Source organism: Saccopteryx bilineata, chromosome 2 (assembly GCF_036850765.1).
Source record: "Saccopteryx bilineata isolate mSacBil1 chromosome 2, mSacBil1_pri_phased_curated, whole genome shotgun sequence".
NCBI lineage: Eukaryota > Metazoa > Chordata > Mammalia > Chiroptera > Emballonuridae > Saccopteryx > Saccopteryx bilineata.
In genome coordinates this window covers 392,332,472-392,359,222 of record NC_089491.1, presented here as the reverse complement: position 1 = coordinate 392,359,222, position 26,751 = coordinate 392,332,472, and the positions used below count along the sequence as shown (strand labels likewise).

General features: G+C 50.9%; 1 protein-coding gene across 3 annotated transcripts in view; it reads left to right on the top strand.

The window, feature by feature from the left end:
* SPECC1 (sperm antigen with calponin homology and coiled-coil domains 1) overlaps positions 1-26,751 on the top strand; it is a 243,189-nt gene that overhangs the window by 168,632 nt on the left and 47,806 nt on the right. For all 3 annotated transcript variants that reach the window (XM_066264352.1, XM_066264351.1, XM_066264353.1), the window contains 2 exons: positions 22,924-23,040; positions 26,012-26,071. In XM_066264352.1, the coding sequence (XP_066120449.1) occupies positions 22,924-23,040; positions 26,012-26,071 (177 nt within the window). The remainder of the gene's footprint in view (positions 1-22,923; positions 23,041-26,011; positions 26,072-26,751) is intronic.

The window sequence follows — 26,751 nt, the reverse complement described above, 5'->3', positions numbered from 1 at the left end:
AGGTGGCTAAGGGGGAGAGAGGTGGGAACAGCTATTTAACTGAGACATCAGACTGTCCTGTTAAGCACACCTGCGTATGACTTTGTGTCGTCGGCAAGAATGCGGGGGAGCAGGGGGGGGAGAAGCAGGTGTCTCGCACTGGCGTTTATCGGGCGGGTAGGGTTCCTAGGTGTTCGCTTTATTGTGGTGATTCAGAGCCCGTATCCTTTGTCTCCAATAATTTGGGGGCAAAAGTCTGAAGGAAAAGGGCCATAAAAGTGTATTACAATCAATCATTAAACCAGATCCTTTCTGAGAAAAGAATTGTAAAGTGTAAGCACAGGGCCAGGGGAAGCACCTGTGGATGGCTCAGGGGTCCGGCTGGCTCACGGGGTCCGGCTCGTTCATGGGTCTGGCTCGTTCAGGGGGTCCGGCTCGTTCACGGGGGTCCGGCTCGTTCATGGGGTCCGGCTCGTTCACGGGGTCCGGCTCGTTCACGGGGTCCGGCTGGCTCACGGGGTCCGGCTCGCTCACGGGGTCCGGCTCGTTCACGGGTCCGGCTCGCTCACGGGGTCCGGCTGGCTCACGGGGTCCGGCTGGCTCACGGGGTCCGGCTGGCTCACGGGGTCCGGCTCGTTCACGGGGTCCGGCTCGTTCACGGGGTCCGGCTCGCTCACGGGGTCCGGCTCGTTCACGGGGTCCGGCTCGCTCACGGGGTCCGGCTCGCTCACGGGGTCCGGCTCGTTCACGGGGTCCGGCTCGTTCACGGGGTCCGGCTCGTTCACGGGGTCCGGCTCGTTCAGGGGGTCCGGCTCGTTCACGGGGGTCCGGCTCGTTCACGGGGTCCGGCTCGTTCACGGGGTCCGGCTCGTTCACGGGGTCCGGCTGGCTCACGGGGTCCGGCTCGCTCACGGGGTCCGGCTCGTTCACGGGTCCGGCTCGCTCACGGGGTCCGGCTGGCTCACGGGGTCCGGCTGGCTCACGGGGTCCGGCTGGCTCACGGGGTCCGGCTCGTTCACGGGGTCCGGCTCGTTCACGGGGTCCGGCTCGCTCACGGGGTCCGGCTCGCTCACGGGGTCCGGCTCGCTCACGGGGTCCGGCTCGCTCACGGGGTCCGGCTCGTTCACGGGGTCCGGCTCGTTCACGGGGTCCGGCTCGTTCAGGGGGTCCGGCTCGTTCACGGGGGTCCGGCTGGCTCAGGGGGTCCGGCTCGTTCACGGGGTCCGGCTCGTTCACGGGGTCCGGCTGGCTCAGGGGGTCCGGCTCGTTCACGGGGTCTGGCTCGTTCACGGGGTCCGGCTGGCTCAGGGGGTCCGGCTCGTTCACGGGGTCCAGCTCGTTCAGGGGGTCCGGCTGGCTCAGGGGGTCTGGCTCGTTCACGGGGGTCCGGCTGGCTCAGGGGGTCCGGCTCGTTCACGGGGTCCAGCTCGTTCACGGGGTCCGGCTGGCTCAGGGGGTCCGGCTCGTTCACGGGGTCCAGCTCGTTCAGGGGGTCCGGCTCGTTCACGGGGTCCAGCTCGTTCAGGGGGTCCGGCTGGCTCACGGGGTCCGGCTCATTCACGGGGTCCGGCTCGCTCACGGGGTCTGGCTCGTTCACGGGGTCCGGCTCGTTCACAGAGTCCAGCTCGTTCACGGGGTCCGGCTCGTTCATGGATCTGGCTGGCTCACGGGGTCCGGCTCGTTCACGGCCCTGCTGGGTCATGTGTCCACTTTAACCACAGCTTTTAAATCAAAACACAAACAGAAAAGACTGAGAAAACTTTTTCCCCCAGAAAAAGTGGCGTTTCTTTTGCGGACGGAGTACTTAAAATGCACTCACCCTGAATTACACATGCTGTAACTCAGAATTTTTTTATTTTGGCCTAGCCCTATCTTATTTTTTTAAGACAGTAAAGTCGAACATTTTTTTTTTTAATCATCAAAGCTCTGGCATTGGAAACAGCCATGAGGTAGGTCTGATCCTGTTACCTAGATTTGTCTCAAAGCAGATCAATCCAGCAGACCTCTGCTTTTATCAGTGAAGCTTTATCAGCACATGGTCACACCCAACTGTTGACTTATTGCCTGTAGCTGCCTTTTTTTTTTTAAGAAAAAAATCATTTTAAAGATTTTATTTTTTTAGAGAGGAGGGGGGGAGAGAAAGAGAGAAGTGGGGAGGAGCAGGAAGCATCAACTCCCATACGTGCCTTGACCAGGCAAGCCCAGGGTTTCGAACCGGCGACCTCAGCGTTCCAGGTCTGTGCTTTATCCGCTGCACCCCCACAGGTCAGGCAGCCTGTAGCTGCTTTTATACAACAACTGCAGAGTTCTCAGCAAAAATATGACCTATATAACCAAATTCTTTTCTACCTGGCCCTTTACAGAATAACTTAGCCAACCCCTCCCTTAGGTAAAGATGGACACAAGTGTCTCCTGTCATTCAAAGCACCTCTGGTTCTTCTACCTCAGATGGCCAGCAGGAAACCAAGTGTTCAGACGGCAAGACTTACTTGAAACTTTGAATCTGTTCGGTTTCTGAAGTCTGCAAGAATTCAGCTGGCAGGGGATAGCTCGTTTTCACTAAGGCACAAATAAGTTATCTTTGAACCTGTTGTGTTTTTTTTTAACCAGTTAGCTAGGGAGCTGTTAAGAAAAAAAGCTGTCTTTCTGTTCAGAACAGATCTTACTCTGCCTCTGGAAAGAACACCCTCGCTGCTCACCGACTTCTGTTTTTCTGCCTCTGGGTTCCCACAGGCAAGCACTGGCACAAGCCCGTCCCACAGCGAGCCGTCACCGCGAGATCAGGCCGTTTGGGGTTCCCACTGTTTTCTTTATTTTTTGAGACGGGTCTCTTGAGGGCTGCTGCACGATTCGAAGAATGTCGAAGTTCTGATTTATTCATCACGAAGGCAGTTCTTTTCCTGACCTCCCTGCAGATTCCCAGTAGAAAATGGATGTTGCCACTGGCCTCCCTTCCGTCGATTCCGCCCCGATGTCTCCATCTCTGCAGCTATTTATGAAACCCAGTGATTTGTGTCGACATTTTAAAGGGCGCCAGGGAGTGTGCTTAACATTCTAAGGCAAAGGGAGTTTATTTGGAAAACAGAGATGAAGGGCTTTCTTTCCCCAAGAGAGTCGTGGTGGCCGCTCAGGCAGGCAGTTCCTGGCAATCCCTGATTCCCGTCGGTTTTATCTCGGGAGCCAGCAGGCTGAGGAGCTGGCTCCCTCGCCCGGTCTCCACTGCGTGTGCGCCTGTCTGAAACTGCGAGTCACAAAAAGTTATCTTTTGCACAAAAAGATCACATTAAAGGGTGTGGCGATACCCGTGGAACTGTTTGCACGGCGGACGGTGGGCCTCCCCCACCTTCATCTGCTGAGCTTGGTTGACAAAGAAGCAGCCCGCACTGTCCTAGTCACTAACCGATTGGTCCAGGGGCGGGTACCCGGTCGGAGCCGGCCGGTCAGCCTCCCCCAGGAGTTTCAGAAGTAGAACCAAGAGAAGGAAGACTCTGGAATACAGAACGCGCCTGCCGTGTGTGTGTGTGTGTGTGTGTGTGTGTGTGTGTGTGTGCGCGCGCTGCCGTGCAGAGGACAGTGGGTGTGTCCTCGCGAGGGCGATGGCGAGGCTGGCCCTCCAGCGGCATCTGCTCACTGGGCTCTCAGGAGGGTGCTCACTTGTTCCCAGAATGGATCAGAGAGGCTCACTCATTCCCAGAACGGATCAGAGAGGCTCGCCGTGCCCAGAACGGATCAGAGAGGCTCACTCATTCCCAGAACGGATCAGAGAGGCTCACTCGTTCCCAGAATGGATCAGAGAGGCTCGCTCATTCCCCGAACGGATCAGAGAGGCTCGCTCATTCCCCGAACGGATCAGAGAGGCTCGCCGTGCCCAATCCGGGGAACCGGTACAACGGGGTTCATGCTGAACGCCTGTGGGCTCTCCTGCTGGGGGTCTGGAGTTCTGGAATGTGCTAGGCACGAATCTCTAATCTCTAACTCAGTCCCAAACCGGATGGATGTCTCCACACTCCGCGTGTGTCAGAGGTGCACAGGTGTGTCCCCTTGAAGGAAGTTCCTCCGAGAGGGGTCAGACCAGGTGTCCCCGGCTGTTAACATCTCTGTCTCCCTCTCTCCGGTCCTATGTCCTCGTCCTCGTCCTAGTCCTCGTCTCCTGCTTCTGTTCTTTTTGTTGGTTCCTCTGGGATCTTCCAGAGAAAGGGCTCCTGGGAGGCCAGATGGTAGGACGGTGCATCTTTCCCGTCCCCTGACCCTTGACAGATGTGTTGGATTAAAAAGGAAAAGATTTTAGCTCCTCAGGTATTTTTCCTTTATCATGGTGTAGAGACATCAGCCTGATTGTCGGTCCCAGCGTCGCCATAGAAACAGAACAATTCCGACCCTTTGCAGGTGATGTTTTCTGTTTGTTTTTCATCTCGGAAGCTCCTGGCGATTCTGGCCGTTTCAGCCTCTTCAGTCAGCAAACTCACGACCTAACGTTCTTCAGTGATTTCTTTGGTAGTTTCTTCTCTTTTTTTTTCCTTCCTCTTGAATTCCTCCTGATCTGGTTCCCTAATTATATCTTTTGACTTTTTTTTACCCCCATCTCTGGGTTTTGCAGTGTTGTTTTCTGAGACACTTCTTGACTCCATCTTCCAGAATCCAGTAAATGTGCCATTTCTGCTGCCCTAGGTCGCTCTGTCGTTTCCATCTTCTGCGTCGTGAGTGGTGGTAAAAGGCACATCACAAAATTGGCACCGTTTTGAGACGGACTCCAGCTCACTAGTTTGAAGCATTGTTTGTGCCACAATCTTGAGAACTTTTCGTCTCACAAAACTGAGCCCTGGCTGTTGGCTCAGCGGTAGCATGTCGGCCCAGCGTGTGGAAGTCCCAGGTTCGATTCCTGGCCAGGGCACCCAGGAGAAGTGGCCACCTGCTTCTGCACCCCTCCCCCTCTCCTTCCTCTCTGTCTCTCTCTTCCCCTCCCGCAGCCAAGGCTCCATTGGAGCAAGGTTGGCCCGGACGCTGAGGATGGCTCTGTGGCCTCTGCCTCAGACGCTAGAATGGCCCTGGTCGCAACAGAGCGACGCCCCAGATGGGCAGAGCATCACCCCCTGGTGGGCATGCCAGGTGGATCCCGGTCAGGCGCATGCGGAAGTCTGTCTGACTGCCTCCCTATTTCCAACTTCAGAAAAATACAAAAACAAACAAAAACACCCCTGAAACTCTGTCCCCCACAAGCAGTAGCTCCCTACTTCCCTCTGCTCCCAGGCCCCGGGCAGCCACCACTCCACGTTAGGGACCTCAGATAAGTGGAATCACACGGTATCTGTCCTTCTGTGACTGGCTTATTTCAGTGAGCATACATGCCCTCCAGGCTCATCCGTGGTGGAGCCTGTATCAGAATCTCTTTCTTAAGGCTGAGTAATATCCTGTTGTATGTATCTGCTAATGTATTTTTAAGTTCTAGGAGGTTGTTGTTTTTTTCAGACCCTGAACTTTTTATAGCATTCTGTTCTTTTTCTGTTTCACAGACAGATGTCATATCCGTTACCCTCACTGAGAATGACGGGCTGTTTTCTCCCTCATCTTCTCCCTGAGCAGATTCTCTGCTGCAGGTCCCTCGGTCCTCTTGGTATCACCTGGTCTGTCTCCATGCACTGGAGGCTTTGTCAGAAGATGGTGGCCCTCGGCCGTCTGTGGGCCACCCTGTGAGGCTCCTGCGGCAGCCCCTCGCTGTGTGTGTGTGGCCTGTGACCCTGGTCGTCACTGCAGAGTGTGGTGCCTGTGCCTGTCCGGACAGACTCCTGATGTCGCTGTCTCCCGGGCTTTTGTCATGAGCTGGTCACACTGTCCAGACTAGGATCTTCCAGGACCTGCCTGTGGGCATTGGCCTGGTAGCCAGGGTTCGGGAAGAACCAGAGAAGGAACGAGGGTTGGGAGGGACTGTTGACCACCTAGGCAGCCGGTAGCCACCTCTGATTCCTGTAGTTTCAAGACATCACTCATCCGTCACCTTGAAATGTGATATTTTGGCCCTGGCCAGTTTTGCTCAGTGGTAGAGCATCAGCCTGGTATGTAGAAGCCCTGGGTTCAAATCCCGGTTGGGGTACACAGGAGAAGTGACCATCTGCTTCTCCACCCCTCCCTCTTTTGCTCTTTCTTTCCTCCCTCCCCCACAGCATGGCTCAGTTGGAGCAAGTTGCACCCCAGGCACTGAGGATGGCTCCATGGCTTCCACTCAGGTGCCAAAAATAGCTCCATTGTCTAGCAATGAAGCAACACCCCAGATGGGCAGAGCATTGCCCCATGATAGGCGTGCCCTGTGGATCCTGGTTGGGGCACCTGTGGGGGCCTGTTTCTCTGCCTCCCTGCCTCTCACTTAAGAAAAAAAAATTTTTTTAATTAAAATAAAAGGAAATGTAATTTGTAATTTTTTACATTGTTTTCTGATAAATGCTCTGGTAACTGAAAGAAGCTGGCTTCTGTTTTGAGTTTACTGAGAATTCGTTTTCTTAAATCCAGAAGGAAATCAGTTGTGGTTAATACCGCCCTGTCAGAGACCCCACATTACTCTTCGGGCGTGGCTGAGGGCGGGGCTGTGCTCGGTGCTGAGCAGAGGGCACCTGTATCTCTCACTGCCGGGTCAGTGACATCCTCCCACCCAGTCCCCCCATCTCCACCTTCGTTCCCCATCCCCGCTCCAAGCACCTCCCGCCACCCATGTTTGTGCTGAAATCGGATTGGGCCTCTGCCCTTCCCCCCGCTGCTGGCTGGAGATTCAGTTTTCTGAGGTCTGTTATGTTAGTTATTTCTGCTCCATCTGCTTATCAGCTTGCCAGAATTTCTTTTTTTTTTTTTGTATTTTTCTGAAGCTAGAAACGGGGAGAGACAATCAGACAGACTCCCGCATGTGCCCGACCAGGATTCACCCAGCACGCCCACCAGGGGGCCACGCTCTGCCCACCAGGGGGCGATGCTCTGCCCCTCCGGGGGGTCGCTCTGCCGCGACCAGAGCCACTCTAGCGCCTGGGGCAGAGGCCAAGGAGCCATCCCCAGCGCCCGGGCCATCTCTGCTCCAATGGAGCCTTGGCTGTGGGAGGGGAAGAGAGAGACAGAGAGGAAGGAGAGGGGGAGGGGTGGAGAAGCAGATGGGCGCCTCTCCTGTGTGCCCTGGCCGGGAATCGAACCCGGGACTTCTGCACGCCAGGCCGACGCTCTACCACTGAGCCAACTGGCCAGGGCAGCTTGCCAGAATTTCTGTTTCCCTTTTCCCTGCCAATTCATGCCTTTGGGGGGAAAGAAAATTTCCTTCCGATGGTTCTGGCTGGGCTTCGAGAGGGAAGGGCAGTAAGCGGGTCCGATCTGCCATCGTTACTTAGATGTCTCAGCGCTCGTCACACCTGAGAAACAGTCACCTTCATCGGTCACCGGGTTCTGCGTGCCCTTTTTTAAACATTTAAACCTTTTCTTCTCTTTTGCAGTTTGGGTTTACTTTACTAGATAGTACTGTCACTTTTTTCCCTGACTGGATGGTCATTGATTTTAGTATCGTTGATTGAACAGTCTTCGTTTAACCGCTTGATCGGAATTTCGTAGGTGTCTGGACTGTCCACCCGGAGATTGGTTAGCCTGGTCCTCTGGCAGACGGTGTCCGTGCAGAAATACGGGACAGTCTGCTTTACTGCAGGGTCGGTTCTGGAAGTGCCTGCTCCTCTTGTCACTGACATTCCGAATTCTGAGTTTCACAGCTTAACATTTTTTATCATGTGGTCATATTTGTTGATTTTCTAGCATCTTCAAGCTATCTTATTGCAAACAATCACTTCTTTTCATCATATATACACCTCATGTACCTTTCTTTATTGCAATTGTGAAAGTGTAGAAAAATGTTGAAGGCTGTTGATGGTGGATGTCCCCGTCTTGTTTCCATTCACAGGAACATCTAGCCTTTACGTGTGCTTTCTATATTGTTTCCTGGTACTCTGTCGCTGCAGGAAGCTTCTGGTTTGAGTTTAGTGAGTTGTTTTCATTTTTGTTTTTTTAACCAGAAATAGGAAAGAGTTGTATGAAATTCCTTTTTGGCCTTTGTTGAGCAATTCATAAAGTGTTTTCTCTTCTAACCCATTTATGTAATTAATGTATATATGTATTACATTATATGTTAATTTCCTAGTGGAGCAAAACAATCTTATATTCTTGGGGGCAAAATTCCAGCTTGGTTATGGTACGTGCTATATAATATGGTATACTATTCCTGGGGGAGAATCTCTGTGGTTATTCTTTGATACAAAGTATGTGTATATATATATATATATACACTCTATTAGTAGTAAGTAATAAAGGGACATTGGCCTTTTGCTCCAGGTGCTGAGGATAGCTCTGTTGGAGCCCATTAGCCTCAGGTGCTAAAAATAGCTCAATAGTTGAGCATCAGCTTCAGATGGGGTTACCACGTGGAACCCAGTTGGGGCACATGCAGGAGTCTGCGTCACTATCTCCACTTCTCTCACCTAAAATATAATAATAATATAATATAATATAATAATATATAATATAATAATAATAATAATAATAGAGAGCCTTCCCGTTCTCCTCCTGTGGATGACTGATTCAGGCACAGGCCCTCTGTCAGTCAGATGTGCCAGCAGCTGATCCTGCAGCCTGGCTCCATCCAGCACCAAGGCCATTATCTTGACATCATTTAGAAAGATGTTCGCCACCATTTCCTCTGTCCCTCAGGACAGCACGCAAGCCTATTTAGGCAGTTACAGTCCCAAGTGAGTCTGCAGGATATTTATTTTTTCCATTTTCTTATTCATGAAATGTTCATCTGGGGGGAAAAATGCAGTAAGTCGTCTAGCCAGAAGAAGCTTATGAATCAGAGGCTGAATTCCGTCTCTCTGGAGGTGGGAGGTGAGGCTTGTGTGTCTAAAGGCAGTGGTAGTCCACCTGGTCCCTACCGCCCACTAGTGGTGGTCAACCTGGTCCCTCCCGCCCACTAGTGGGCGCTCCAGCTTTCATGGTGGGCGGTGGTGGAGCAACCAAAGTATAAGTAAAAAGACAGATTTAACTATAGTAAGTGGTTTTATAAAGATTTATTCTGCCATACTTAGCGAAAATCCGACATAATGTACTTGGTAAGTAATTATTATTATATGCTTTAACTTGCTGTAACTCTGATTTATACATTTTATAAAGTAAAGTTACTTCCCTACTTTATAAATCACCATTACTGTGGAACCGGTGGGCGGTTAGAAAATTTTACTACTAACAGAGATACACAAGTGGGCGGAAGGTATAAAAAGGTTGACTACCCCTGGTCTAGAGTATAACTTAAACATGGTCTTGGAACTGACTTCTTCAGAACAGATTGTTTAGTTGTTATATATTATTTTCTTAGTAAGCACATCCAAAAATATAGAAGTACCATTTCCCTTTAAAAAAATTTTTTTTCCCCTTGACTAAAAATATTCTGTTTGGAGTGCTAGACCATGGGAGTGTGGAAAAAAATCCTGAGTTCTCTGAAACTTTGTGGATTCTCTTAAGACTGTTTGGGAGGTGAGGAGTCCTGTGGGGTGGGGGGATAGGGTATGTGGTGGAAGAGCCCCCCAGCGCTGTTTGGTGGAATTCAGCATAATTTATTCCTCTGTGTGCTGAGTAATTACAAAAAAACCCTGGAAACCCCCTAAGCAGACGATGTTGGATCCAACTCGATGATGACCTCTGCCTAAGCCGTTAGAAAAACATGCGGAGTCGCTAACGGTGATGAGAAATGAGCTCGTCTTGATGACGGGCGTTGCCCGAGATGCCTTCCGCGCCCTGGTGTGTGTAGTCTGCGTGGCGGTCCCACGCGGTGTCTGTCCATACCCATTTTTTTAAGGATGGGGAAGCTAAGGCTCAAAGAGATGAAGTAAAGCGATCGCAGTCAGATAGATGACCAGTGAGTGAGTGGCCAGGATCCTACAGGGGCCGTCTGTTCTCACAGTCCAGTCTCTCAGCCTCTACACTGTCACTCTTCCTGTCGTGCTGGGACAGGACCTGGCTCGTTAGCTCTTAGCAAGTGGGGGCAAGAAACAGGATGCAGAAGGTTGTGATCACGTGCTACCATCTGCATTGAAAGGGAGAGAAATATATTGTGTGTGTGTGTAAGTGCAGAGCAGTGCTGTCCAGCAGAACTTTCTGTGATGATGGGAATGTTCTAGACCTGCGCTGCTGTGTAGGGTGGCCAGTAGTCACCCCTGGCTCCTGAGGACTTACAAGGTGGCCGGCATGACCGAGAAACTGAATTGTAAATTTCATTTAATTTAAGCCAATTGAAGTTGCCGCGCGTGGCTAGCGGCTCATGTGTATCAGACAGTGTGGGATAAAATCTGTAAGGGAGAATGCGAGAGAGGCTGGGGGAGACCATTTGGTCTGTGGCTTTCAGACTCTACCTTAGAAAAAGCTCTGCGTGCAAGTTTATTTACAAGAACAGGTTCCACTGTTAATCACTGCAACACCCCTGACGTGATCCAGCCACTTCGTTGGAGATGAGGACACTGGAAACCAGGGAAGTGGAGTCATTTGCCCACCACACAGCTACTTCTGTGGCAGGGAGACTTAGGACTTGGAGCTAAGTCACGGTCTGGGCCTGTTTTTTCCTCCCTAGAATAAGTTACATCCCAGCTTGCCGAGGCTTTGTTCAAGCAGATGATCGGCTCAAAAAAAAAAAAAAAAAAAGGCAATAAAGAGACTTTTGTGCCCAGTGTTATCGGAACCACCAACAACGTGCTCACTCGCTGTGGCCCAGCCTGTGTCGAGCCCCCACACTGTGGACCCCCCACACTGTGGACCCCCCACACTGTGGACCCGGCTTGCCTGTGCCCTGCCTGCCCCACCCTTGGAGGCCAGTCATACAGGCCAGGGACCAGGCTGCATTCTGTCTGCCCGCCCGCCCCTCAGCACTGCACACACAGGGGCCTGATGAATGTGGTGCTGGCCACAATGCTTAACAAGTCTAGAAAGGGACACCCTGGTCCTGGCCAGTTGGCTCAGTGATAGAGCATCAGCCTGACATGTGGATGCCCTGGGTTTGATTCCCAGTCAGGGCACACAGGAGAAGTGCCCATCTGCTTCTCTGTCCCTCCTCCTCCCTCTCTCTCTCTCTTCACCTCCTGCAGCCATGGCTTGAATGGTTCAAGCAAGTTGGCCCCAGGTGCTGAGGATGGCTCCATGGCCTCTTGCCTCAGGTGCTAAAATAGCTCAGTTGCTGAGCAACAGAGCAGTGGCCCTAGATGGGCGATGCTTGCTGGTTGGATCCGTCAGGGCACATGCGGGAGTCTGTCTTTCTGCCTCCCCGCCTCTCACTGAATAAAAAAGAAGGAAAGAAAGGGCCACTTTTTGCTTTACATGCATGGTGAGGACCAAACTGCTAAGTTGCGAAGGAGGAGAGCAGAAATGCCCTCTGTAGACGACAGCTTTCTAGTGACACAAGGGCTGCTGTGTCTCCAGAGATCCGAGGCAGACACGGTACAGCCTCCCCCAGAGGTGGACTCGGGAGGGTGTTGCCATCACAAGAGCAGCTGCAGCTGTGTCTCTCTCTCCTTCTTCCTCCTTTTTGACTTAGCAACACGAGGGGGTCCCCACCCACAGCTTCCCCCTGAGGGCTTGCCCGAGGCCTAAACCACCCGGCAGGGTCCGCCCCCTGCCAGCACCCCCTCTCTGGCCCCACCCAGCTGCTCCGCGAGCAGGGCTGGCCTGGCACAGCCAACGCTGTCAGTGGCAGCAGGGGACGCCGGGTCTTGTACAGCGTCCTGTGAGCAGGATGTCTCTCTAGCCTGCAGCTCAGCTCCTGAGACTCTCTGTCACGTCTGTCCCCGGGCCCAGCTCCTGAGACTCTCTGTCACGTCTGTCCCCGGGCCCAGCTCCTGAGACTCTGTCACGTCTGTCCCCGATCCCAGCTCCTGAGACTCTCTGTCACGTCTGTCCCCGGGCCCAGCTCCTGAGACTCTCTGTCATGTCTGTCCCTGATCCCAGCTCCTGAGACTCTCTGTCACGTCTGTCCCCGGGCCCAGCTCCTGAGACTCTGTCACGTCTGTCCCCGGGCCCAGCTCCTGAGACTCTCTGTCACGTCTGTCCCGGGCCTGGGGCAAGCTTTCTGGAGAAACACTTTTCTACAATCGTTCCCCTTCCTTTCCTCTGTGCCTTTCTGTTGTGTTGAGGAGCTTGTTTTCCGTCATTGCACTGTCACTGTGGCTTCCTCAGCTGTGAGTACAGAAGCCCCGCCGCGTCCCCTGCTCCTGTCACTCAGCCCTTCCAGGGTTCCCCTGCCAGACGGGGTAGACAGCTCTCCTCAGTCTCCACTGTCACGCTGGTAGCCACACCATCATTCTCTCACCAGAAACAGCACCCTAAAAAAAAGTGAATTATTCTAAATTAATCTCTAAATTTAATTTGATTCCAATTAAAATCCCAACATGATTTCTTTTCTTCTTGTGCTTAAAATAATTAAAAGTTCACCTGGCCCTGGATGGTGGCTCAGTGGATAGAGTGTCAGCCTGGTGTGTGGACATCCCGGGTTTGATCCCCAGTCAGGGCACACAGGAGAGGCAACCTCTGCTTCTCTTCTCCTCCCTCTCCCCCTTCTCTCCCTCTCCCCTTTCTCTCCCCTATTCCTTCCTGCAGCCAATGCATCAATTGGTTTGAGCGTGGCCCTGGGCACTGAGATTAGCTTCATTGGTTTGAGTGTGTCAGCGTCAGGTGCAAAAAATAGCTCGGTACTCAGGCATCAGCCCCAGACGGGTTGCCAGGTGGATCCTGGTTGGGGTGCATGCTGGTGTCTGCCTCACTATCTCCCCTCCTCTCATTTAAAAAAAAAGAAAGAAAGAAAGAAAGAAAAAAGTTCACCTGGAAAAAACAAACAAGAATGGCCAAGAAGGTTTTAAGAAAGAGTAACCAGGAAGGCGAGTTTGCCCTGCTGACTGGGAACATGCAGTAGAGAAGTCCCACTCTGCAGCCTCACATCCCAGGTGGATGACACCAGCAGTGGGCTGGACTGGAACGCGGTTCCCAAAGCGCATGTGTAAGGGTATCAAAGATGTCGTTAATGAGAGCGAGTCGGTCCGTGTTTTTTTTCAAAAATCTAAACAGATTAAGCAAACGTTTTCAGACTGGATGGAATAAATGGTAACAGCAACAGTACAACTAGGATCCGACGTTCAGGAGCTTCCGGGCCACAGTGACGCGCTCGAGGAACCAGGGCTGGTTTCCGTTCTTCCTCCACCTCGCGCGGGCGTAGAGGGGGTGAAACAGTGGAACGGCCTCAGCTCCCACGTTCAGGAGCTTCCGGGCCACAGCGACTCACTCGAGGAACCGGGGCTGGTTTTCGTTCTCCCTCAGCCATGGGCGTAGAGGGGGTGAAACAGTGGAACGGCCTCAGCTCCCACGTTCACTGGAGCTGGATGGCCGGCCACCCCCGAATGCAGGGCTTGCAGTAACAGTGAGGTCTGTTTTGCTCACACGTCTGCAGGGGAGGCCTGACCCCTCTGCTCCACCAGGTCTGGGGCCTAGCGGCTGGACCAGTTGGGGGGGGGGCTGACCAGCCTCTTCTCAGGAAGCCTCCGCCCACCCGTGGCTGGCATGGACTTCCCCACAGTGCAGGAGCCCCCGGGCACCCAGACAGTGGGTTTCAAGAGTTCTGGGGTAGATGCTTCAAGTTTCCTAGGACTTAGCCTTGAAAGTCCGGAATGTTAGTTACTTCCTCTCCCTTCCAGCAAATCATTATGGCCTGCCGAATTCAAGAGGAGAATTAGACTCCACCTCTCAATGGGAAGATTTCAGGGACTCGAACCACCTTTGATCTATCACAGAAGGAAGAAATATTAAGGTCTCTAGTCTGCCTTTCTGGTGCATTCTTAACTGCAACCCTCTTCCGTCACCTATATATAGCTAAGTCTTTACTCTTCTTCCTCAAAAAAAATGGGGGGGTGGGGGACAAAAACCAAGAAGGCATTAGTTAACCCCAGAATCTACTCCAGCCTAGAGACATATAATTATTAAGATTCTTATTTATTCATTACTGAACAGTATGTGGTATCATAATATTTTGAATAACACGTATCATTTTTCCTAGTTGTTAAAGCAACAGACAGGTCATTGCAGGAAAATTGGAAAATGGACACAAAAAGGAGACGAAGAAGAAATACATTTAAATGTCATCTCATTTAACATGGGTTTCTGCTTCTGGCCGGTTGAAAACTTTCTGGATTCTGAATCTACCCATTGGCGTTCCCTACCCCACCCAGGTGATAATGCCTCTAGGTTCACATTGATCCAATACTTAGTGAAAAAGACACCAAGTATCTAGAATTTATTGCCTACAGCAAACCTATCAAAAAACTAGAACATCCGAGTTTTCCCTTGAGCTTCAACTTAATGTTTACAGGTTAGAAAACTGAGTTATAGGCTATTTTTTCATAAAAATTCCGCCCCTCCTCAAGAAACAGGTTTACTCAGCTTAATGGGTAGACAAGTCGGATGTTTCTACTTCTCCTTTCTGACCAGTTGTGCTACAGTGAATATGCTTATAGCTATGTTTTTGGGCAGCTGTAGGACAGTTTCCTCTAGAGATACCGAGATGTGAAATTACTTGATTGAAATTATGATATATTTTCTTTTTTAAAATTTTATTTATTTATTTATTTTTTACAGAGACAGAGAGAGAGTCAGAGAGAGGGATAGACAGGGACAGACAGACAGGAACGGAGAGAGATGAGAAGCATCAATCATCAGTTTTTCATTGTGCGTTGCAACACCTTAGTTGTTCATTGATTGCTTTCTCATATGTGCCTTGACCGCGGGCCTTCAGCAGACCGAGCAACCCCTTGCTGGAGCCAGCAACCTTGGGTCCAAGCTCGTGAGCCTCGCTCAAACCAGATGAGCCTGCACTCAAGCTGGCGACCTCGGGGTCTTGAACCTGGGTGCTTCCGCATCCCAGTCTGACGCTCTATCCACTGCGCCACCACCAGGTCAGGCTGATATATTTTCATTAAAAAAAAATGCTCCCGCCTGACCAGGCAGTGGCGCAGTAGATGGAACGTTGGACTGGGATACAGAGGACCCAGGTTCGAGACCCCGAGGTCGCCAGCTTGAGTGCGGCTCATCTGGTTTGAGCAAAAAAGCCCATCAGCTTGAACCCAAGGTCGCTGGCTCCAGCAAGGGGTTACTCGGTCTGCTTAAGGCCCGCAGTCAAGGCACATATGAGAAAGCAATCAATGAACAACTAAGATGTTACAACGAAAAACTAATGATTGATGCTTCTCATCTCTCTCCATTCCTGTCTGTCTGTCCCTGTCTATCCCTCTCTCTGACTCACTCTCTGTCTCTGTAAAAAATAAACAAATTAAATTAAAAAAAAATGCTCCCAATTGCCTTCCTAAAACAGTATACAAATTTATATTCCCATCAGCTAATATAAGAATACCCATTTCCCCCATATTTTCATCTACTCCATGAATTAGCAGTCTTTTTAACTTTTGCCGAATTGATGCGTTTTTTGTGGGGGGGGGAGTGGTTTGGGGTTTTTTTGTATTTTTCTGAAGCTGGAAACGGGGAGAGACAGACAGACTCCCACATGCGCCCGACCGGGATTCACCCAGCACGCCCATCAGGGGGCGATGCTCTGCCCACCAGGGGGTGATGCTCTGCCCCTCCAGGGCGTCACTCCGTTGCGACCAGAGCCACTCTAGCACCTGGGGCAGAGGCCAAGGAGCCATCCCCAGCGCCCAGGCCATCTTTGCTCCAATGGAGCCTAGGCTGCGGGAGGGGAAGAGAGAGACAGAGAGGAAGGAGAGGGGGAGGGGTGGAGAAGCAGATGGGCACTTCTCCTGTGTGCCCTGGCCGGGAATCGAACCCGGGACTCCTGCACGCCAGGCCGACGCTCTACCACTGAGCCAACCGGCCAGGGCCTTGATGTGTTTTTTGTTTTGTTCTGTTTTCTGGTGAGACTGAACACCTTTTTTACATGTTCCCATCTATTTGTGTTTCCTCTTTAGTGCATGACGGTTCATTCATCTGCCAGTTTTTACCTGTGTTTATCTCATTTTCATTAACTATAGACCTATAGTCTGGGTATTGGTAATTTGTCATATATGCGTATTTCATTGTATAATTTTTGTCATAGAGAAATTTCATTTTTATGTGGTCAAATTTCTCTACCCTATTGTATGCCTTCAATGGCTTTCTTTTTCCAAGAGTATAAATTCAGCCATGTGGAACTTAATCTCTAAATAGCAGGTAGCACAGGACTGGTCTTTGAAAGAAGGGAAGCTCAGGAGGTAGTGTCCTCGATAGATGGATTGATCGATCGATCGATCGCCTGTCTGCTTGAGAACAGTTTGCGTAGCCAGGGCGGAGACCTGGAGTTGAATCTGAGCAGAGGAGGCAGTGATCTCAGTGACCTGTGGGGGCGGGGGCCTCAGAAAGGAGGGAGCTGTGCAGAGCGGGGCCCCAGCAGTCCACGCGTGGGTCTTTGTGAGTCCAGGGCTGAGGGCCGGGCCGGCTGTGTGCAGGACCAGACTACTCAGGGTTTACCGGACAGCCTGAGATCAGAACGAAGATACACCAGAGCTAGGCAGGTGTGGACACCTGCCCAAGGCAGGATGTGAACACAGCACCCGCAGCAGGGAGGGGGTGGAGGCAGCGGCTGTTGAGGCTTCAGGTGAACACGCTTTTACATGTACACCTGCCCTGTACTTTTTCCCACCAAATCAAAGCGAGCTTGACCCTCCCCGGATTCCTCGTACGCGTACTGGACCAACCTGAGTAGCAAGCTGCTCTTACGATCCTCTCCGATCTTTAGATGGTTCTGTTTCCAAACCCCATAAATAGAAGACTGGGTCTTAGTCCACAGCTGTGAAGATCAAGTACAATCGAGATAAGCCCCTGAGGAGTTCCAGGAACCGAGGACGCTTAGGTCACCGGGTCCGAGACAGCTTCCTTCTGGCAAAAGTGAACAGACTGCATTTTCCTGCCAGTCTCCTGCCTACCTCGCAGCAGCTTTGCTTGTTTTCTTTTTAACTTTTTTTTTTTAAAACGTTTGCACTTCCTGCACACAGAGCCGACTCATTCATTCATAGGAATCCAGTGGAGTGACGAAAAGGACAGGCGTGGCGGAAGGAAGTCGGGCAGCCGCAGAATGGGGGAGGAGGCGGGGGGGGGTGCACAGGACCCATTTCAGCGCATGCTCAGTGCTAGGTGGCTTCTGTCCCCGGTACCCACGTTGCCACCAGTGTTGGTGTTTCCAGGCAACGAAGGCAAATGGAATGAACCTTCTAGAAGCAGATGTCATGCGTGGTTGAGTTTTGCTTTGCTTCTGTGTCACACACCCAGTCCCTGCTACCTTCACCCTGCAGAGCTCTGTTAGTCCCCAACCTCAACCCTCCTGAGAGTTTTTGTTGTTGTTTTTTATGTGACAGAGAGAAAGGGACAAAGGGACAAATAAGGAGAAACAGACAGGAAGGGAGAAAGATGAGAAGCATCAATTCTTTGTTGCCACACCTTAGTTGTTCATTGATTGCTTTCTCATATGTGCCTTGACCTCGGGCCTTCAGCAGACTGAGTGACCCCTTGCTCGAGCCAGCGACCTTGGGTCCAAGTTGGTGAGCTTTTGCTCAAACCAGATGAGCCTGTGCTCAAGCTGGCGACCTCAGGGTTGCGAACCTGGGTCCTCCGCATCCCAGTCCGATGCTCTATCCACTGCACCATGGCCAGGTCAGGTCTGGGAGAATGTTCTTGAATAGTCAACTATTGGGGTTTTTAGCAGTGGGGTTTTTAGCTTCCCCGGTGTTTTTCAGTGTATTCCTTCTTCCAAGGAGGACAAAATGCTACGTCTTAACAAAACTTCCTTCTAAGCGTTCCTAGAGACTTAACCTATTTTGGAGATATTTCGAAGGTTATCTTTTTTTTTTTTTTTTAAATTTCTGAAACTCCCTTTCCCCAGAACTTTGTCTCAGAAATATCTCTGAAGTATTTATATCCTAGAGAAAGTTAGAGATTGTTTTTCAGTGAGGAATAGCCATCTCCCTCGGGGAAAATAAGTCGGCAAGTTTTTCTTCGTTGCCCATCCCGTTCTTCCTCCCAGGAAATGTGATACACGTCAATTCTGTAGCATTAGCATTAGCATTAGTGTTCTTTTCAACAGCCACGGTTCAGTCCCTGAGGCCTGTCTCCTTTCTTTCTGTTTTCCTTCCTTCCTCCCTTCTTCCTTTTCTTTCTTTCTCCTTCTCTTCCTCCCTCCCTCCCTCCCTCTCTCTCCCTCCCTCCCTCTCCCTCCCTCCCCCCCTCCCTCCCTCCCTCCCTCCCTCCCTCCCTCTCTCCCTCCCTTCCTCTTTCTTGCACTCTGTTCCTCCCTCCTTCCCTCCCTCCCCCTCTCTCTCCCTCCCTCCCTCTTTCTTCCACTCTCTGTTCCTCCCTCCTTCCCTCCCGCCCTCCCTCACTGAGGTAGATAACTTGTAAAAGTGCAGCTCCGTGAATTTTCCTGCCCAGAAAGTGAACGTACCCATGTAAGTAGCACCCAGGTTTAGAAACACAGCCGTGTCGGCCCCCAGAACCGTCCTCCTGCTCCGTTCTGGCTGTGAGCCTCCACTCAGAGACCACAGTGATCCTCGTCAGCTTTACTCAGGAAGGTAATTGAAGACATCCCGCAGAGTGCTCTGTTGGCCATTTTTTCATCTTCCTCTATGTTGTTCCTTTGATGAACCTGTAAGATCCAGCGGGAGGCTGTTGGGTGGGGTGGACGAGGAGGTTGTATGGACGCCCCTTGGGGTGTCTGTGTTACGCGCCTTAGTTTTTGTCCTGGGGTCTGGGAGCACTGGGGGGTGCTGCCCACGAGCTTGGCGACACTCACCGCCTCCACCAGTCTAAGCACCTGAGTACCTTCCTGCACTGGTTTCCTTTACCTCTCTGGTCGCTACAGTGTGGCTGGGTCTTGGCCCACTTCTCTGGGACCCCCACATCCCACTGGGATGCTTGTCTAGTCCAGGGAGCTGGCCCCCCAGGCCCCAGGTGATCTGCCCTGGGCTGCTGCCCGCGTCCCTGGTCCTGTCCGCACGGCCCAGTCCACAGGCCCTCCGGGGAAACCTGGGTCCCTTTCATGCTAAACCTGTCCCTTCCCTGCTCCGGGAGGCCACCACACCTGTGCTTAGCTTCCTCTGCATGCCCTTGGGGACTGCTGAGAGAGTCCAGGATACCACCCAGGTGACAGCGAGGTCCACAGGGGAACGGTAGTTCCAACGAGGTGACTTTTCCAGACTGAAGGGAGGGAAGCCCTGCTGCAGCTCCTCTCTTCCGATTCGTGTGAAAACAGGAGCGTCACAGAGTTGTGCTGCCACGCAGCTCACTTCTCATTCACTCAGGTGCACCTTCCAGCCCCACAGACTCTCCTCCGGGAGCCGCGACAACCCACTGCGGGAGCCACGACAGCAGCAAGAGCAGCCGCTGGGAGCCCGGCACGCTCTGCAGGTCCGACTCCGCCATCGACGTGAGGTGTCGTGAATGAGCGCGTAGTTTAATGACTCGGCCAGCTGTGTGGAGTTAGGAATTACTGAACCTCTCGTGTTCAAATAGCATTATAGATATTTTTTTTAAATGGCGTTGAGGGCACTGGAATGTGGTTTGTTCCACTCGGAAGTAAAGAAGTGTGTGAAGATCTGTCTGTTAGCATGACGGTTTTAAACGGGGTAAACATCGATCGGTTACCTGGGAGAGAAGTATTTCCCGGCCTAGGTGTTGGGTTTGTTGACCTGAGTAGATTTGGAATTTCTTTCACTGCTTTTTTTTTATTCCCCTTTAAAATGAAATTTAGTGGGGTAACACTGGTTAATAAAATGGTATGTTTCAGGTGTACAGTTCCAGGATCCAGATTGCCAATCTTAACGCTCAATGTCATCACATGCTCATGTCAGTTCTTTGAAATGTTTTTGCCCGTGAACCGTAACTGTCTTTTTATTACAGAAGCATAAGTTAAAAGATGTAGACGTCCCACGAATCAATTCAGCGGTTGTTTTAAAAATAGAAAATGCAGGCCTGACCTGTGGTGGCGCAGTGGATAAAGCGTCGACCTGGAAATGCTGAGGTTGCCGGTTCAAAACCCTGGGCTTGCCTGGTCAAGGCACATATGGGAGTTGATGTTCCAGCTCCTCTCCCCGTCTCTCTGTCTCTCTCTCTCCCTCTCTCTCCCTCTCTCTCTCCTCTCTAAAATGAATAAATAAAATTTAAAAAAAATGAGCATCTAAAAAACAAAAACAAAAAAAAAAAATAGAAAATGCAGGGTCCTCAGGTTACGACAGTCTCGACATAGGGCATTTCATGTTTACGACACTCACTCCCATAAAAACTTTTAAAAAATTGAGACGCGAGTGTTTCAGCTGACGCTGTTAGCATCGCGCTTAGGGACTGTGTGGGTGAACTTGGTTTGACAGCGCGGAGGAAGAACGCACAGTAAGGGGGCGTCTGAGGGAGGGAGGGGGCTCGGCCCTCAGTGCACGTACCTGCACCATTTTGAACTGTTAAAAGCACAGGTGTTCCGTTTTGTGTTTCGACTTACACCAAAACTGGGTTACGTCCCTGTCATAGGAACAGAACCGTGTCATAACCCGAGGACCTCCTGCTAATGAAGATTCCGTTGCCACCGTAGAGGATGTTATACATGGCAGAGTGTTCTCTGTTATTCCCGTGGTGTGAAATTTCTCAAGAAAATACATTCGTTTCTCAACATTTATTATCTTTCATGGCTGGAAAACAGAAGAAAGTTGGGTTGTGTTTTTTTTTTCTTTGCCCAAATTGTCCCGGGGAACCAAACAAACGCGTTTCCAAATTAGAGCAGAAGTGTTCCCTTTAAACGTCCGTGAAGGATAATGAAGATGTGAACACTGTCTTCCGGGGAGTGAGGGGACACCTCACAAACTGGCGTGTCCTGCCGGCTCAGGGCCATGCCGTGTTCTCGGTACCGTTCTTTGCGTCTGTCTGCGTGCCGTGTGCAGCACTTCCTCCTCTGGCCTCCGTCTCGTTACTGTCAAAGGAGGACTTGTACTTACAGTCATCCTTCAGGGCCAAGCCGGTTCAGACCGGTGCTGGCAAAGTCCAAAGAAAACGCTCAAACAAGATTATAGGCCCTTTGCTTCCAAAACCTCCCAGGAAACAGAACTCCACACTTTTTATTGCACATTTCCGTCTTGACACAGACTTTGAGAGAATTCCAGAATGCCCCACCACCCCATACCAGTTGGACGTCATGCATTGCTCCTCTTCACTTTTTACCACTGCTGTTGCTTCTTGGGGCAAACACCCTTCATCCCCTTTCTGGGGCGGTGTTTGGTATGTGGCAGGTGTTTTGCATTTGGCTTGGGCAGAAGGAGGGAGAAGTAATCAGAGTTCCCTCCTCCAGAAAGAACCACGTGCTCCCTGCCTCTCCTCCCCTTTGCTGGTGTTGCCGGCTCTCTGCTTCCCAGGATGGGGTGTTCTGAGGAGGAGGAAGACCTCCTGCCACCCCAGCGCTCAGTGGCTATGGGGAGACTGCAGAAGGGAGCCCCACACTTTTCTGAGTCCCCGGATCAGACCAGAAGTGCTCAGGCACAGACCTAAACATGCACCAGTTCTGCAGTCCCCCTCCCTGCATGACCCCTCACAGACCATTTCAATACAATTAAGTAGCCCTGACATCCCCGCAGCCTAAGCGCTGAAGAATCCGTGGGCTTTGGGGCCTGACACTTCCTTTGGGACGAGCTCTGTGAACCAGGGAAGGAAACCCTGTTTGGGTAAGCATAGTCAGGGGAAAGAAGCAGGTGGGTGACAGGTGTGAGGATCGAAGAGGTGGGGTACACTGGAGCTACCAGGAGCCCTGGGACCCGCCAGAAGCCCTCATCACCAAGGGCTGCCGTGTGAACTTGGATTTGGGTTTCTTTCTCCTCCATTACCAAGTAGCTCCAAGGGTCCCTGCCACCCCCCGTCCATGAAGCCTCGTGACCCCTTGGTGTTCGGTGTGCAGCCAGTGACTCTGGAGCATGGGGGTTTTTCTCTGTAGGGAGAAGAGTGTGGTGGGGGAGCAGGCTACAGTCCAGCCTGGAGGTCTTTAAGATCCTGCTTTTTGTCTTGGTCCAGCTGTTGTTAGTTGAGGTTGTACATGATGATGATGATGTTGATGTTGATGATGATGGATGATGATGATGATGTTGACATTGATGATATTGATGATGATGATGATGATGACATTGATGATATTGATGATGATGATGATGACATTGATGACATTGATGATGTTGATATTGATGATGATGACAATGATGAAGATAATGAATGATGGTGATGATGATGATGGTGATGATGTTGATGATGTAGATGATGATGATGACATTGATGGTGACAATGTTGATGTGACATTGATGATGATGAAGATGGATGACGATGATGTTGATGTTGATGACGATGATGATGATGATGAAGATAATGAATGATGGTGATGATGATGGTGATGATGATGACATTGATAGTGACAATGTTGATGTGACATTGATGATGATGAAGATGGATGACATCGATGATGATGATGATGATGCTGATGTTGATGTTAATGATGATTCTTCTTTGGCCAAATTGGGCCAGGAAATTCTGGGATGTACAGACCTACTCAGTTATGTTAATTTGGGAATAAGATGTCTCAAATCCTTTACTGTACCAGAGACAGAAATCCCCTACTGTTTTGAGCTCTGAAGACTTTTTTTTCCCCTATGCCATTCTGTGAACAGATTTGGGCAACACCAGGCTGCTCCTGGTACTAAAATTAAAGGTACTCCCAGCAGCAGACTTCAGTGACTTCTTACCTGACCTCACAGCCAACCCAGAGATGGGTACCTATCTGCTTTAACACAGTCTCACTTGCTTTCTGTGACTGTGCACACATTTGATCATTGACACTGCTTTCCTCCCCCACAGAACATCGACATCACCAACTTCAGCAGCAGCTGGAGTGACGGCCTGGCCTTCTGTGCTCTCCTTCACACCTACCTGCCCGCTCACATCCCATACCAGGAGCTGAACGGCCAGGAGAAAGTAAGTCCCTGCTGAGCACCCTGGTCATTCTATAGAACATGCAGGGGGGTCCTAATTCTATGCATACATCCCACTGGGGGTGAGGTTTACTGACTTGAAGTAGAGACTAGGATATTGATACAGGCACAGAGGACCGCTCAGTGTGTGACTGTACAGTACTACAGAGCCCCCCCCCCGGAAATACTTCTTGGTTTCCCTTCTTGATAGAGACTGCCCATTACCTAGAAGAACGCAGTGAAGACCAGTGTAACTGGCCCCTCAGTTCCTATCACCCATTTTTCAGAGAAAGTCCTGACAGAATCTGCCTTCTCCAGGTGACCTCAGGGAGATAATTGAGTAAATAATGGGCATACTACCACTTAAAATAATTGGAAGACCTTACTAAAAGGATTGCAAGTGTCAGTCTGAGCACTTACACACACACGCACACACACATACACACGCGCGCGCACATGCACACACGCGCACACATACGTGCACACATGCTGTCTAAAACAGGCACCTTGGTGAAAGCGTGAAGCGTTCGTCGGCAGTCATGCAAGCACAACCAGGCTCCCCTTGTCCTCGGGTCAGTAGGATCAATGGGAAAGTAATGAGTCTAAAAGTGTTTGCTTTTGCGCTCTGAATTCACAAGCCTGGCTTCCCAGAGACAGAACCCGTGTTGTCTCGCCCGGGTGCCCAGTGAGTGACTCCCGCACACCGTGCACGCCCACCTCCCCGCCACCCGCTGCAGCCATGGAAACGCTCGCTGGCACACGCAGACCACACGGCTTGCTCCCGTCCCATTGCCCTGTGGCCAGGGGACCGCTTCTCTAATGTAGGGCGGAAACCCTTCTCCGTAACCCGCGCCCAGGCGTTTTTGACAAAAAGCATGTTCGCACGATGAAACTTCTGCTTATGATGCTAAACCGATTCAGGTGACAGAGGAAAATGTCCGTGCCAGTGTCCGAAAGGAAATACTCATGCGAGAGGAGAGCTTCTGGGCTTGGGATTTCCTCTTGTCCGTTCAGGTGAGGGTCCGACTAGCCAGGCCGGTGGCGAAGTTCTACTGTGGGTCCGGAAAGGTCGGGACTGTCACTGTCCTAGACTGACAGGTCCCGCGTCTGCAGCTGTGCCCACCCGGGACACGGACTGAAGCAGTCTTGTCTCCTCATCCAGCCTGGCCTCGGGACCCAGCTGCCGTGCTGGCGAAGGGTGGCCCCTGAGCTCCCGCCCCGGGCACCCCCTCAGTGATGGCGACAGTGTTCTGACGAGGGAACTGGGACAGGGATGCTGGCTGGCTACGGCTGCCCCGCTGCTGCCCAAATGAATAAAATTCATTTCATTTCGTTCACCAAGAACCTCTCTCTCCTGGTCCGTGTCATACTCTACACCAGTGGTGATCAGCCTGGTCCCCACTGCCCACTAGGGGGCGCTCCAGCTTTCATAGTGGGCGGTAGCAGAGCAACCAAAGTATAAATAAAAAGATAGATTTAACTATAGTAAGTAAAGTGACTTCCCTACTTTATAAATCACCATTACTGAGGAACTGGTGGGCGGTTAGAAAATTTTACTACTCACAGAGATACAAAAGTGGTCGGCAGGTATAAAAAGGTTGACTACCCCTGCTCTACACTATTTCAGAGCATTTTGAGACCATTTTTTTTCTTACCATGAACCATTTCCTCTTTGTTGAGTATCTACTTCGAAAACACCAGTAGTTTTATGAGGGGTTTTTGGGGGGCAATTCTGTATAAAACCTTAGGTTTAGAAATGCCTTTTCCTTAGAAATCACTAGTCATCAAAGAAGACAAACCAAACAAGGAAATATGAGTTTTAGCTTGTCCCAGTGGGCAGAGGCTTTTCAGAATCATGGTGTTCTGAGCAGGTAAGCGTGTAAGAACAAGGAAACACGATTGTTGGAGCTGAAAACTGGCATGAGGTTGAAGAGAGCAATTTTGCATTACGTATCAAAAGCCATACAAAATATTTTGTATCTTAACGTCTGAAATCACAGTAGTCTAACACCTGGCTACAAAACCTCTCCTCCCCAAAACTAACCAAAAAGACTTTAAAAAATAAGGACCAAGACCTCATTAGCATCAAAATAGGGGTTGCTGTCCACCGTAGTTTGAGCTAAAGGAAGCCATAGCCCACGTGCAGGGCCTCTCTCAACGGGACAGAGGGTCGCGTTACAGACACCTGTGAGGTTCCTGGTTTATCCCCATCAACTTCCCTTAATTTGGAAGAAGGGGGCGGCTTGTCCTTGATACACAACAGAAGCGTATGTCGCCCTGGCCGGGTTGGCTCAGCGGTAGAGCGTCGGCCTAGCGTGCGGAGGACCCGGGTTCGATTCCCGGCCAGGGCACACAGGAGAAGCGCCCATTTGCTTCTCCACCCCTCCGCCGCGCTTTCCTCTCTGTCTCTCTCTTCCCCTCCCACAGCCAAGGCTCCACTGGAGCAAAGATGGCCCGGGCGCTGGGGATGGCTCTGTGGCCTCTGCCCCAGGCGCTACAGTGGCTCTGGTCGCAACATGGCGACGCCCAGGATGGGCAGAGCATCGCCCCCTGGTGGGCAGAGCGTCACCCCTGGTGGGCGTGCCGGGTGGATCCCAGTCGGGCGCATGCGGGAGTCTGTCTGACTGTCTCTCCCTGTTTCCAGCTTCAGAAAAATGAAAAAAGAAAAAAAAAAAAAAAAAAAAAAAAAAGAAGCGTATGTCACCGAGCTAGACAAAGTAAAAGAAAAAAAATAACAGAATGAATAAAAAATTATCTTTGGTAGTCAGGAGTCCATCAGTAATGTCATTTTTAGTGACGATGGTAACCTGTGAATTTTTGTTCCTATCCTGAGAGCACTGTTTATGGACCTGACTTAACATCTTTCATTGTTTTATAGATTTTTCTACAGGGTAGTATTCGTTGGTGTCCTTTCTTAGCAAAAGCTCTATATGTTCAGGTGGTAATTTCAGTCTCTCTCTGTCTTTTCCACTTAGAAAAGGAATCTCTTGTTGGCATTTGAAGCAGCCGAAAGCGTAGGCATTAAACCCAGCCTGGTAAGTAGCCCATTTGGTGTTCCTGTTCTACTTTAGTCTGTCTTCTGTGAGGAAGAACTCGGTGCCCTCTACTAAGAGTTTCTTACAGAACATAAAAAACCACTTGTCGAAGATGTGTTTGTGACTTATGATCCCTCCTATAAAATTATGCGTCAGTCAGACCACATAGGATACAGAGTTCTTCCAATTAAAAGTCACTGTGGCTCTGTCCGTTCTGTCAACACAGTGAGTGGAGTTATCCTTGAAGTCACTCCCATCCGTAGGGCAGGAAGAAGGGGGAAGGGACAGAACAAGGGCCTCACACCTTTCCCCTTTGACAAGGAAATCAAGAGACTTCCCAGAGTTTCCGAGCTCATTGGCAATTACTCTCTTACTGGTCGCTCTAGCTGCAAGGGAGCCTGACAAAGTGAGCTGCTGATATTCTCGGCCTCTGTAGTAGGAAGCCTGCAAGGGACAAGGTTGGGAATGACTGTTGGGTTAACCAACAGGTAGTATTTTTCACAGAGCTTAGGAGACATAGGAGATAAAATCAGACAGCAACTCTGTCCCGTGTTAAGTAGGAATTCCAGAAGAAGAGGGGGGGGGAAATGGTTGAGAGACAATATTTGAAGAAAGTTTTCTGGAATGATGACATGAATCTCAGACAGGATAAAGAAAACAAAATACTCATTCAAATGAAT